General features: G+C 35.7%; 1 protein-coding gene across 6 annotated transcripts; it reads right to left on the bottom strand.

The window, feature by feature from the left end:
• Positions 1 to 2879: 2879 nt before the first annotated feature.
• Positions 2880 to 13984, bottom strand: LOC129265861 (calcium-binding protein LPS1-alpha-like). 6 transcript variants are annotated; one of them, XM_064102388.1, is made up of 7 exons: positions 13823 to 13984; positions 10071 to 10169; positions 8229 to 8268; positions 7627 to 7773; positions 7116 to 7245; positions 5810 to 5928; positions 2880 to 4737 (listed from the first exon to the last, which is right to left on the bottom strand). In XM_064102388.1, exons 2-7 carry the CDS (start codon positions 10071 to 10073, stop codon positions 4694 to 4696), a joined length of 483 nt encoding a protein of 160 aa, XP_063958458.1. In that variant the 5' UTR covers positions 10074 to 10169; positions 13823 to 13984; the 3' UTR covers positions 2880 to 4693. The 6 variants fall into 6 exon arrangements, with proteins under 6 accessions (XP_063958458.1, XP_063958456.1, XP_063958460.1 ...); XM_064102386.1 differs by lacking the exon at positions 13823 to 13984 and adding an exon at positions 10503 to 10567; XM_064102390.1 differs by lacking the exon at positions 13823 to 13984 and adding an exon at positions 10524 to 10567.
• Between the last annotated feature and the right edge of the window lie 451 nt (positions 13985 to 14435).

The raw sequence follows: 14435 nt of genomic DNA, 5'->3' as shown, positions 1-14435 counted from the left end.
TTCATCAGAAGAATATTCATACATGTAATTATGACTCGGCCATCCCAACCCCCGTCCATCAAAACTTGTAACATCAGTGTCAAACGCTACTCTATAAATCATATCAGAGCCATTTTCCATCAGAACGAAATAGGATTCAAGGTATAAGGCAGGAGAACTCTGTTATCTTGCCCGATATAGCTTTTGTAATTGTGTCTTTCTACTAAATGCAAGCAGAGAGATTAAGGTCTAAACGTCGCCCAATTCATATCTTCGTACACTGATGAATCGCCCCCTCAACCGTGGCATCTCAAACTAAACGATGTAACCAAATCCATGGAAATTGAAATGTCAAAACATTTCACATTCCAGAAGCGATGTCCCGGTGATATGAAACATGCAAGACATGACAAGGTCGCATCACTCCACACGAAGTTAGATAAAATTGCGATGATATGATCCCCGGGTTTAAGAAAGAAAACATTCGACAACAAAATAGCTTCAGTAATGAGGACGATTTTCCATCGCATTCATGTGACGTATTATATATTAGTACACCCAGATATTGATATTACCAAGGAGCTATGAACCAGATGACAAACTTAGAGCGAAACGATTACCATTGGCCTATTCATGATTAGGTACACGTCTATTCTGCATGCGATGAATAATAGTAACGATAAATGTTGATATATTTGATATTACGTCTAAACCTGAATGACGGAGAAATATTTTCCGAAACAAGCATTCTATAAATTATCTAAAGACGCATTATTGTTTTCCCATCTCTCTATACGTATACGGAACTCAGGCCAAATACATGTATTTTTTTAAATATATACTGAAGTCCCACCAAATTAACAAAGTAATCGTCTAAATAAATTGTGTTTTTTTTATAAAAAAAAATCCTACATTTTCTTTTTTAAGGTGAAGGTCTGAAATGTATATTGGTAATAAACATGATACGAAACTAGCAGTAATATAGATTAGAAATTGGTGTATCCTTCGGTTAATGGGATATTATGAGGGTAATAGAACAGGTATTAAACTTGACGAGAACTTGTCTCGTATTTTATCGTGTTCTGACCAACCACTTTGATTTAAATACTCGTATTACAGGAACCTGACATTTGGTAAAGACATGATTATCCCGAATTGAGCCATATAATGGCTGGTAAAGATTCTTGTAAAAGCTGATATCTCCTATTCAGAGATCGCTTTCCTCAAAAGATAGGAAAAGAAATACGAAAGAAATCGTTCTCATATCTGTTAATGCGTGCTCATTATGAGTCGTTATGTGGACATGGGAGGCAATGAAGCCATATGGACGATGGGTCGATGACATTGGAGAACGAGGTGCAGAGGTTTGGTCCTGCAGGGTGGGGGCATAGAAAGCGACGAAAAGCTCTTTAGATACTGGTGATGGTTATTGCATAGGTGGTGGTAGTGGCGATGGTAGCAGTAATGGAGGTGGGTGTTGTGATGGTGGTGGTATTGATTATGAAGATTACAAGGGGAATTATGATGATGTTGATGGTTGTGGTGTTGGCAGTGATTATGGCGGTGACAATGGTGACGAAGCTTGTTGTGATTGTTGACGATGATGATGCTGATGTTAATTGAAGTGTTGGTGGGGATCAGTGGTGATAATTATGGTGGTGGTGAATGTGAAGGTGATGGCCATGATGATGGAAATAGTAATGGTGACGATAATGATGATGACTAAACCAAAAATATATGTGAGGTGAATGTTGTATGGGGGTGGGTGGGTAACCAAAAAAAAGTTGATAAGTTTGTAGATTTATGTTGCAACCTATGTGGAAGCAGGTTCTACATGGGTAGTTTTTGTCTTGAGCTGGCGCTGTTCATAATGGTTTTTGGATATTTGCTTTAAAGAAAATAAAAACTGCAGGCCTATCGATTTCCCCACGCACTGATCACGACGTTTTCAAATGTCGTTTGCTACAGATAATTGCCTTTTTCTGTTTCAAACATGGCAGAAGATGGGGTAATCGAACGAAACCCAACGCATGACTGAGAATGTGAGAGGAGGGTGTTCTGGTCATGCAAGAACATCGTGAACCATTAATGATCTCGCACCATGTTCTTGAATGTCTCCTATCTGTTTCATCATGTTTCTTGTCTTCTGGGTAAACGGTAAGAGGTGTAACTGTTCTTGATACCTGATCACGCATTTTCCTGGTCTTGTTTGAAGCCACACAGCAGGGGCAAACAGACCGGGTGGCGGCGGTAAACACTAAAACGGGCAACAGATATCACGAGTGCAAACACAATTTCTGATCGAAGGCGTAGCCAAGGAGGGCAGGGTTCGGTTTAGGGTCATCCTCATTAAATATCTGAACCTGGGCGGAGTGGTGGTGTTCGCCCGCAATTCAGCTGCATATACAAATTGCGAAGTTACAAACTCATTCACTCCACAGGTCCGTGGTTCGAACCCGTAGTAACGTCCTTTGGATGGAGCACATTTTCCATTCGAAATACTCGTATCTGATCTATAGGCCCAAGGACATACATAGATTCGCCCAAGCATACCAATACAAAACTCACATCTTTACTATGCATTGTACACACAAGCACACACACCCTGTTAGACAGAGCAAGACAAGCAGAATAAGTCACCTTCATGAAAACCTAATTACTCTCGTATCTGCAGTCTTAAGAATGTTGGGCAACATACTGCCCACACAACAATTGGTTAAAAATTTATCCAATCCTGGGTAGTTTTAGACCAATAATATGTGCTTTGGGTGAAAACTACCAAGAGTTGTATAAATTTTGTAACCAATTGGTGTGTTGACAGTACGTTGCCCAACACTTTAAGAGTGTGCAGGATCATTCATTTCTAAAATACACACTAATATAAGATATGAAGAAACATATCAAAGTCTATGAAAGAGGATTTTTGACAAACCCACAAGTTTATTACACAGATATTACAATGTATTTAAGAGATAATTATGTCCAGATTGATGTTTCAGTTTAGAAAAATATCATTCCTATATGACACCATAATAATACAAAAATCATGATTTTGACCTATTTTCAGGCCTATTATAAACTTTTAGAGTAATCAACAATGTCAATATTTTTTGGTACTTACGATTACTTAATGCAAACAAATTCCTATTATCATTCTCATTGAATTTGCTGATGTTTATGCACTTTGACTACTGGGAAAAAACATTTCAAGCTTTTTGAATAACAAAATATCGTTTAAATTCAACTTATGAAATGGACGATTTTTATGTTTATACGGAATAGAAGTGACAAAAATTTCTTCCCTTCCTTGTATAAAGTTATCTATTTGCCCATGATGTTCACCTAATTAAAATAATAACATTTCAAAATGCACCACCAAGGTCCTGTTTCATAATACCCTTTATGGTTCCCACTGTCATGATTTTGGCCACGATTGAAATGCCAGGCATATCGTGGAGTAATCGTAATGATCTTACAGATCGTATAAGATCATATCATCAGATAAGTCGTTACAATCGTATTGATCGTAAAAAATGAATGGTTCAAAAAGATTTCGCGATCAGTTACGAAAGGCCAATCGTGGCTTTCTTAAAGGATCGCATGACAATGGGAACTCGGAGAAAACTTGGCTAACTTCTTACGATTCTCACCACAGTCTTTTTCTGAGTGACAGAATAATTGTGGTAACCTACTTTTGATTTTTACCGAGTTGTTGTTCACGGCAGCAAGTTATATACAACGGGTCACGGGAGTGTAAAGCGTTGAATATGATTACGTACACCTGTGTTACAGCCAATATGAACCGATTGCCCTATATATAAAACACCACCTCAATCCATCAACTTTTCCCTCTAGACAGATCCCTATACAATAATGTAACATTTTAAGGAGACTTATAATACTGGCCCAATTTGCTGATAAAACAATTAATAGCTACCCAGTATATTTATTTCATAATAATTATGTAACTAAGTACAAAAACCAATACCCGTCTCTTTAAATAAATTAGTTTCCATATATATATACATGCATATATTATTATAGACTAATTTATACTAAAATAATTATACAATACACTACTAAAAGTAATCTAAAAAGTAATCTAATAAAAGATATTGCAATGCAATAGATTGTTAACATAGTCAACGAGTGGCAACATAGTCTATGGATCTGTTCTTGCTTTAAAGAGTGTAATTTGAACACATCAGAGGCCCGTATTCTGGGGTGGGGTTTCAGTTAAACCTTCTAACTCTGTGCTAAAATTATAGGAAGGCAAACGTTTCAAAATTTTGTTTACAGTGATTGCTTCTCATGTTAACTGTGCTCTTCACTAAATATTTAATGGTGAAGACAATTGTCATACTTATCCTTCCCAGGCAGTTAATATTGCTTTGCGAGTCAAATCAACTGATACATTGAACCCCTAGTGTTAAAGATTTATGTAACAACTGGCTTTCCATAGTTAAACCACCTCTTTAAACCGGAGTTGAAGTTAAACCCGACTTCAGAATACGGGCCATAGGGTGTGTTAAAACCGATGTCCTCCTCAACGCCACTACTTTCACTGTGTTTGTTTCACTCTGAGCTGATAATTAGCTGTGGCTATCAGGACAAGGATCAAATTGCTGCTATGTCCGGGTGAAATGTGCAAGCTTTGGCAGAAACATGTGCTTGGTGCTATGATATGCATCCCCGGTATCCAGATCCAGCAAGTTTATCTCCACTGTAGTTTAATGGCAAGCAGATTCCGAACGAAATCTGAAATAGAAAAAAGAGAATTAAGCATAATTCAATAATCAATCATAATAGTCGAATATATAGCAGGATGCGAAATACACCTGGGCCACGTCACGTGATACAAAGAGTTACGATTGATCCGATCAACCTCAAGTATTATGGAAATTAAACCATCAATGTCATATTTTTTTCTTCATCCGAAATTTGCACCATGTCTTTTGTAAATAAAGAAAATCACACTGAATTTGAAACAAAAACATGAATAGATGAATACACATCATAAATATCTTAAACAAACATATTTTAGATGTTGACGTTGCTGGCTTTCCATGGTTGTGCATCGCAACTCTTTGTAAGACAGGGCCCAGATATGAGGAAAGTGTTTTGGCACCTATATCATTAAGCGCGTGTTGTTTGACATGCATATTTGCATCACGAAGTATATATCAATCATCATGATGTCCTGGTAGCAACACTTCGCAAGGAAGATCTCCCATAGAGTTTCTTTAGAAAATACTATTGAAAAAATGTATTGTTGCAGACGCAAATTCTACCCATTTCGGTGTATGCACTCAGATCGTTAACGTTGTACCACTCATTTTGAATTCCTTAATTCTAAGAAGTTTGTCAAATCATTCGGTAGTATGTAACTCACACCCGTGTATGCTTTTATCTGTGACAATGATGTCATCTCTGAATACCTGCCAATGACTGAGTGATAATGCGGATAAGACAGTCTTTGGTCTTGCCTCACATGATTTTGCCTGCAGAAGTGTTGGGACTTACATCAAACTGGGGGCGGATTTCATAAAGCATCATGGCGCTGGTTATAACTCAAAAAGGGTTTTTTTTCCAGCCAATCAGACAAGGATTTCAGTGTTTATGTAATGTAAATTTAATTCCTAAATTGCTTATAGATTACTTCGTGGCACACTACCCTGACCTCATAATCATGATAATAGGAATCTACCTCACATTAAAAGGCAAAAAAGAAGAAAACATATTGTGCGCATGCTCATAAGCATCCTGAGGACTGAGAATGCGCAGAGTGATTTTTAAATTATAAACTTCGTTTCGTCGCGTACTTGCTTACCATCTTCGTCGATGTATCCGTCCCCATTAATGTCAGATTCTCTGATTATTTTACAGGCTTCCTCTAGCGTCATTTTAGCACCATAATATCTGTTCATCGCCGCTCGTAACTCCTCTGGACTGTATGAAAAAATGATAAATAGTTTTTGTTCCTATATTCTGCACAGGGCCAATGTACATAACAGCAGTAAAAAAATTAATGCGTTGTGTCCAATGACATATTTTTACTTCAGCCAAATTTTCGACGGCAACCCTACATCTTCGTCAGAAGACCAAATCAAACTCGAAGAGAGTTCGTTCTCATACAGATGTTGTTGCTCTGGTAACTATCTGAGAAACAGCTTCATTAAGAAACATTTTATTTGATACCACATTTTAAACTTCTGACGAAGACGGAGGGTTGTCTTTGAAAATTTGGGTGAAATAAATATCTTTTGCCATAATACATTAACCGTTACCCTTGAATTATCCTGTGCCTCAGTTATCTCAGAATGTTTATGTATAATGACACGATAATGAAAAATTATATAGGGTCAATGCATATTTGCCAATTATAATTTAACAACCGAATTTTCGGGAGACTCCCCTCCCTAAAGTCATTTGTCTTTATCCTTGGTAGAGGGGGATAAATTATTTTTTGCCGCTGTGTTTCTAGTGTTTTTTTTTTCTGCTTTCATTTGGGGACAACGCTACGTCAGGGTAATTTCAACTTTATTTGCAGATTATCTTCGCCATGTATTTGTTTTAATTGGCTTTAACTTCGTAAATAATAAGCAAAAATGCATTGACTTATTCAGGGGTCATATCTTCCTAATAACAAGATGATCTCCGTACCTACACCAAACTTTCGTCAACTATCCACTTTATATAGCCACCTTTATAATTCACCTGATCACACTTCTATCACATTATACTTCTTGTAAATATGATCTTCTCTTTTATTCTTTTTTTATTGGACACTTTGTTGTAATAAATTACATTTTTGTTACAATAAATTACATTTTTTGTTACATGATTTGTTATGATTATTTTACACTTGATAATTATGCACTGGCACAATGGAAATACAACAGCAACAATCAGTTGTATTTATTATCATTATTGATATTATTATTATTATTATTATCACCATTATTATTGTTATGTATTGTTAGTATCATTATTATTATCATCATCATCATTATTATTATTATTATCAATATTATTATTACATTACAACTTGTAATTTTGCATGATTTTTATATACGCGAAATTTGAACAAAACAATGCACCCTCCTTAATTATGGATCGAGGATGAGCATGCTTACCCGACCTTACCCGTGCGATCCTTGTCCATTAATGAGAACATTCCTTTAATTATTTCATCCGAGTATTTCCGTCCTCTTGTCTTTCCATCCATAAACAGTAAAAACTCTTCAAATTGGACACGCCCATCATCTAAATGAATCAACAAAAGGTGCCTTTAGTGGTTCCCCGAAGAAAGAACATATTAAGGTGAGTAAGATATTTCATCACAAATGTTAAAGTTTTATTTCAAAATTTACAAAAAAAAATTAAACCCAACTATGTATTACTGTATGTCGTGTTTTTCCATACATAAATAAAAAAAAATGTAATTTACTCGGACGCTTCGCTCACTAGCGTGTATGTATCCGTGAAGATTTTCGTATTTTTCCACCAAGGAAAAAATAATCTTGCATACGGTCATGGATGAATCAACTATTAGAATGTACACTGCAAAACTACGGTGTAGGTGTTAAAATACTTAAGATGATTGTCATTTGTTTCGACTGATACAGGTTTCCTTTATCTACTCACTATTACAATCGATTTCTGCAATACGTTGTTTAATTTCTTCTTCAGTCGGAACGTGTTCTGGTCCTATCTTGATCAGTTCTGCAAATTCCGTACTGCCGATACTCCCATTACCATTTGTGTCATACCTTGCGAATTGCAGCATTAAAGCTAAAAAGAAAGAACAAAATAGGACATTACTCACCAATTATTGGCATAACATAATTATGAGAAAATGGGAAAAGAAAGGGGGAAATTGGAAGAGAATAAAAAAAAGGGAAATGAAAGAATGGGGTGGCCTATAAGCCTATAAGTTGGACATCATTAGGTGACTGATATTAGCATTTCCTATTTTTCGATAGTTTTTTTTTCCCTTCACACAGTATCATTATTATATGCTGTACTCGTTATGTTGTATCGATTAAACGTTGGAGAACTATCAAATACCCTTTTTCCGTCTGTGTGTTTATAACCTGAACGCGGCTATGTTTAATTATATATATATATATATATATATATATATATGAAAAAAAAATTATTCAAACCAATGTGATATTAGAGCGGACGTTGTATCATTTTGAATAAAATTCAAAGAATTCTTTTTTAAACAAAATTATATTTCTTACCTGCTAGTTCTTCGTTGGTATATCCTCGGTACATAGTTCCCTGCAATGGAACATAAAGGACATAAAAATAAGGGTCTCAATACATCATTGCGTCATAAAACTATTGTGAAAAAAATCGAAAAAGGGGGTGGTGATAAGGCCCTCATTCCACAGAACCTAGACCCTCCAAAGAACACCGAAAGACCAAAAACTGGCAAGGTAATCTGGCAGTCTCCAAGATCAGCTACATATTTGCTGTCTCTGTAGATTGCAGAATGATTTTGAAGTGTAACACCAAAATATTTTTAAAGCGAGGTAGTAAACTGAAAATTTACTGAGAGACTGATTAGACTATTAAGAGATCGCTGAAATATCATCTGGTGTATATACTATAACAGATATCTTTGAGAGATCAATAGTAAAAGATTGACAGAGACTTCTGAAAGAATTCCGACAGACCGACCGGCCCCAAGAAAGATTGTTTGGACAAAGCAGGAATATTATTACAATGTGGTAAATTCAGAAGTATTCCAATCTGATGAAACTGTGCTTTGAACAGGGGAAAATCTTTTCTTGTCTTTCTGTTATTCGCACTTATTCCATATATTTAAACAATAAAACGTGTCGTGTTTTTTTTTTTTATCTCGATGTATATTAGTGATAAAATTACCAAATGATGCAATATGTCTTCTGCTTGTTTTTTTATTCCAAAATTAAATTTATTAGTATTTTGTAATACATTGCCTTATTTTTTAACAATCATTCATCTTTTTTATGTTTTTTAAAAATATAATCACAGAGCCCGGAGGAAGACCAGCTTTTAATGTTAGTATTTTGCATATTTATATAATGTATCTTGCCATCTGTATCTCGTAACATAATTTCGCATTTTTACTTTTTTATTTGTTCTCTTTTTTTTCTGTATCTCATAATGTCCTGTTACTATGTTTCTCGTATATTGTATTTTTTTATGTTGATCAGGCCACCCTGTTTAAATAGATACAGTGGGGCAAAAATTATTGGTAAAATATATATTTGGAGAGAAATAGTATTAACGCAAGTCAGGAAACATGGCTACTCGCGTTAAGGTTATTTGTGTTATATTATATTTAGTACGGGAGACATTTCACTCCTTTATCATATGTATAGCAGAAATAAAGTCACATGGATTTTGGTATATGGAAATATAAAAATATGTTCCTCTTCATCGAAATTTTTTAGGGGAAAAGACGAAAGAACCCCTGAGTAACTTGCATTTAGACCAAATTGATTTTTTTCTTCAGCCCCATATTGTGCAACTTTATTGAGTGTTTGAGATCTAAAAAAAAATCTGTGAAACTCCCAATAATAATATATTCAGTTTAAAGAAGCACTTTATTTTAGGGCAAATTAGAAATATATGCTAGAAGAGAAACGCCGTAAAGTCCTTCTCCGTGGGAATCAGAAGGGAATATGATTCACCGAAATTGCAAGAAACATAATAATTCGCAACTGATCATAAAATATCATTTGACAAGTACATTAATTTTTACTATCGCAAATCAATTCATACCTTCTATGACAAGAAGAATACGTGCTAACAATCGCAATTTAGCTATAAGATACAAGACTCATGATTGATTTTGGTCGCAGGATTTTCTGTTTCGAATTCTCAGAGAGATAAGAACGATAGAGAGAGAGAGAGAGAAGGAGAGAGCAAGCGTTTAACAAAATATAATGAGGCAGTGTGATTAGTTGCACAGAGAGAGGGGGAGAGAGAGAGAGAGAAAGGAGGAGAAAAGGATAGGGATACACGGAGACCGAAAAAAAGAAATCTTAGAATGAAGTAAAAATCAACCGTTTTAAATTATTATTCCAACTTACCATCTTTGAAAATTAGGTTTCACTTGGCAAAACTAAATGATAAAAGCAGAAACTTTATCGAGCACAGGTATTGATTCCTCTTTTCTCGTTGACTTCCTTCTAAAGAGTAAAAAGGTACGGAACCGGTGAACTATTTTGTTAAGTGTAATCAGCAACAACACTATACGTTCCTCTGATTCTTTTGAGGTCTGTTTTTATGTTGTGCTTACCGACGCATACCATCGATTTAAACGTATCCGATATAAATGTAACAGATTTTAAAATAGACTCCATCATGATGTATGTATTTCCAAATTAAAAAAAAATCTATAAGAACTAGAAAGAGAGGGGTAGCAAAAGATAAGGTAAACCAAAAACAATAGATAAGTCGCATTAAAACCCACTCCCCGCTTTATATCATTAAAAGTAAAAACTGTTTAGGATATGTATCACCATGGACCTACTCCATGGTACCACTGTTAAGTATCAGCACGTATTTCCTACGCCCCGGTGAATATAACTTTTTTTTCCTAAAAATCTGTCACGCAAAGTTTGGTAAAAGTAGAAGATTATGTAATAAAGTCACCCTTGAGTGAAATAATACTGGTTTGGGATTAGTCTGTAGTCTGATCAGGTATTGTGCAAGATTGTGAGCCATCCATCCTTTAACCTAACCAATACTCAGGTTCTTATGGCATGTTAGGGCATTTTAGCCATCACTTCGCAAACGCTTTCTATAACTCTGATAATCTTTTGTCAAAAGCCCTTCATAACAAAGCAGTCTTTGTCGAAAATTGGTGAATCAAAACAGCAGTGTTATCGTGGACGCAGGACACTGGACAAACGACATATTTACAACTTTTCGTTCGGTCCTAATCTTAAGACGATGTGCTTTCGACGATGACCTCTAATCTTGTGCTTTTCCGGGCATTTTCAATAGATTCTCTACGTTCCAAAAAGCGTCTGCGAAGTGACGCTTAAATATACGCTATCATGTTTGTGACGAGAGCATGTAGTCGGCGATTTCTCGAGATTTATGGTCCATTGATCGGGGAGAGAGGGGGGTCGGAGTTGACTCTCTCCCTTAGGCTACTTCCCCCCCCCCCCCAAAAAAAAAAAGTCGAAAATCAAGGGGGACACACCTTCTAACCCCCAAGTCTCCCCCACGGATTATCGCCACTGGAAGGGAGTATCGGTCTCATTTCGATATTGTTAGAAAAATATTAGAAATAAAACAAATCAGAAATAAATATATACATGTATAGTATTCTGAGTGTATTGTAAGAATCTGTGAATCGGAAAAAGCTATTGTCCCTAATTTATGTTGTTATGAGAAGATTTAGATACTTGTATAACCCCAAACTGTATATGGTATCACTGATCAGTATTTCACGGATATACTTGACTAGGCATTAATGAGCAAAGGTAGCGCAGAATCTGACAAACAAACTGTTTGTCGCCAGAGGAAAACTTTGGTCGGTTTGTATTTTTTTTGAATAAAGGTATGGTTTAAGTATCCTCGATCTATTTTAACATAATGAGGATCAGTCGGATATGAGTTTCCTTTGCCCACAATATGCTGGGGATGTCCTACTGGGTGCCAGGTAAAAAATGACAGAGGTAAAAGTACATTTTTACCTCTTCCAAAAATGTATATATAAAAGAATAAAGGGTTGGCAGGCACAGCTTTTTTATTTTACTTTTTATCCATTTTATTTATCTATTCATTCATTTTTTTTCATTCATCTATTTATATATTTCGTTATTTAAGTTTTATATGAGGGTCAAATATGAATACAATACAAAAATCAGAAGGTTTTAATTGCGCTGATCGGGTTACGGAAAACTAATTTGCTGTTGTTTTTTTATTTTTTAATCTATTGCAATTGTTTAGTCTGCTGTGCAAACCCTTCACTCGAGTTTAGGGTCTGAATGGTCTATCATTCAAAAGCTATCAGTGTAGCGAACATTCAAGAGATGTGATTGTAATATTGTCACTATTTCAACATTTTTCTCATTAGAAGATAAGAAGCTGTGTTTCATCTTCGACAAGGTCGTGTGGTCCAGTGGTTAGAGCATCGGACTCATAATCGCAAGGTTGTGAGTTCGAATCCCAACTCTGCCATTGTCTCCACTTTGATGAAAAAAAAAGGTCCAAGAGTGAAATCTATCGTCTATTACGTCAGCCACTATGACTGATTAACCTAGACGTAAAATGTTTCCAAGGTAATTGGTTATATACCAGCTTGGCGTTTACCAGCAATCCTACGGGAGTTATACCACAAACATAAACAAACATAAATAATGGTGTACATCATGTTGAATTTTGAGCTCATGAAATGTTTTAAAAAAATAAAGGGAACAGATTTCGTATTTTTTAGGATGTTTGTAATTTTCTCTTCTGAGGTATCATCAATTTGTTGGATAAATTGACTTGCTGTCAAGATTTAAAGAAGAATTTTTTTTAAACCTTATTTGGCTAAGTCAAGTTACTGAGGATTTCAACAGAGCTGAATTAAAAACAGCAAAGATACATCTTTTGACAATGAAGTGTGCATTGTTTTCGATAATAAAACGAACGGGACTTTTTCAACTCTGATTTGATTACTCACGTCGCAAGCCCTTTCTCTCTCTTAAAAAAAGATGCATTACACAAGATGAAATGACATATGAAATTTTCTTCTCCAAGAACGTAACTAGTGAAAATTTCAACACTATTGAATGAAATATCATACATAAAGTTTCACGTTTTGGAAGTTTGCATTGTTTTCATGAATAAGAGCGAACAAGGCTTTGTCAGAGGTGACTTGCCCGATGACATAACAAGCTCACTCTATAATGAAAAAAAAAATCTGAATGATATTACCAGTATTTGATGTTGGGTCCCCTATATTATATGGAATTTGTCAGGTAAAAGCTTGTACACAGAATAATCAAAAACAGAACGACTACTTTAAATCTAAGTTTAGCTTTATGAACAGAATATTCAAACTTTTCAAGGTTTACATTCAAGTACATCATTCATAACCACAGGTGAAATGAACATGAAATACAAAGACTTAAACTCCTAGAGTATACATGACAGATTACACTTTAATGTGTTATTAAATTTGGAAAAGGATTATTACTATCAAAACCGGACCGGCATGTCTTTGAGCTCATATACAATTATTTCAGGTGGAAATAGCTTGTTTTAGTCCAGTTCAGTCTTTGGCATATGCGATTTCGGAATCAGAACGATGCTCATCGAGTAAAGTTCAGTAGTGAGTAAACAAAAATGTAGCGCATATAGATGTTCCTTGAAAACGACTAATCCGCTTAAACCCCCATCACACTTATTCGGAATCAGCAGGAATCAAGCAGAAGCTGGAACGAAAAAAATATTCAAAAAATCTAGAAATTTTTGGGAGGAACTTATGAATTCACCAAACTGGAGTTCAAATTCAGTAAATTGACCAGGTGAATCATCATAGACTAGTCAAAATGAGCCGCAATGGAGTCAGATTGATAATTCGTGCTACATTCTTGGACATTCTAGGCGCATTCTAAATATTCTGACTGCATTCTGGGTGCATTCGAAATATTTTTGTCATTTCTTTTGACCGTCCCGAAGGTTTTGGTCATGTTCAAAACATTCGAGGGGTATTTTCGAACGGTGTTCGAAGTAGATTTAAATGACCAACTGGTGGTCAAACAATAGTCATTTCATTCAGGCCAATTCTGCTTGATTCGGAATAAGTGTGATGGGGGCTTTACCAGTTGAAAAGACTTACTGACATCGAACAAACGTTGATCGTTGTTATGGTTGATCATTTAATCGTCATCGATGGACTGTCTATGAATCCATGTTTCGCAGAATGGAACGCTCGTATCACCTATCCCCCTCACTCAGATTGGGGTCACAAAGCAGATCCGAGATCACGATCACATAGAGTAGTTCACTCAGAATAAATAGCGTGAATATAGCGCCCCCTTCAGAATGAATGACATGGAATCGGGCGTGGATCTGTCTTCCCATGAAATAGGAGCCACACTTGATTTCTGGAATGTAGAAATAATAACCAACTGCCAGTAAATAGCCTGAAGCTGGCAAAATAAAAGTAGAAGAAATCTTTTTCAGTGAGGGTCTGCGTGTTCCCTCTGTAAAAATCATAAATGGTCCCAGCTTTCTGTATAGACCTTTGCAACTCACCTAACATAGCTCCACACCCCACTGACTATACAAACTGTACACTCAACCTACAGTAAAGTGGTGGAGTTGATTCGCATATTAATTAGTAAGACCAAGTGCAGCTCCTTTCAAATGGATAACAAGAATTCAAGGCAGAGGGAAAAGTAGTTAACTAATTCAGGGGCACTCTGACAGCATTAATAACATCCATTCAT

Source organism: Lytechinus pictus, chromosome 7 (genome assembly GCF_037042905.1).
Source record: "Lytechinus pictus isolate F3 Inbred chromosome 7, Lp3.0, whole genome shotgun sequence".
NCBI lineage: Eukaryota > Metazoa > Echinodermata > Echinoidea > Temnopleuroida > Toxopneustidae > Lytechinus > Lytechinus pictus.
The sequence above is the reverse complement of the archived record's forward strand: the minus strand, read 5'-3'. Positions and strand labels throughout refer to the sequence as shown.

Coding starts and splice junctions, on each gene's coding strand:
- LOC129265861 (XM_064102388.1), bottom strand. Junction 7,774..8,228: donor TACCAACGAAGAACTAGCAG/GTAAGAAATATA, acceptor CTTTCTTTTTAG/CTTTAATGCTGCAATTCGCA. Junction 4,738..5,809: donor CGGATACATCGACGAAGATG/GTAAGCAAGTAC, acceptor TTTCTATTTCAG/ATTTCGTTCGGAATCTGCTT.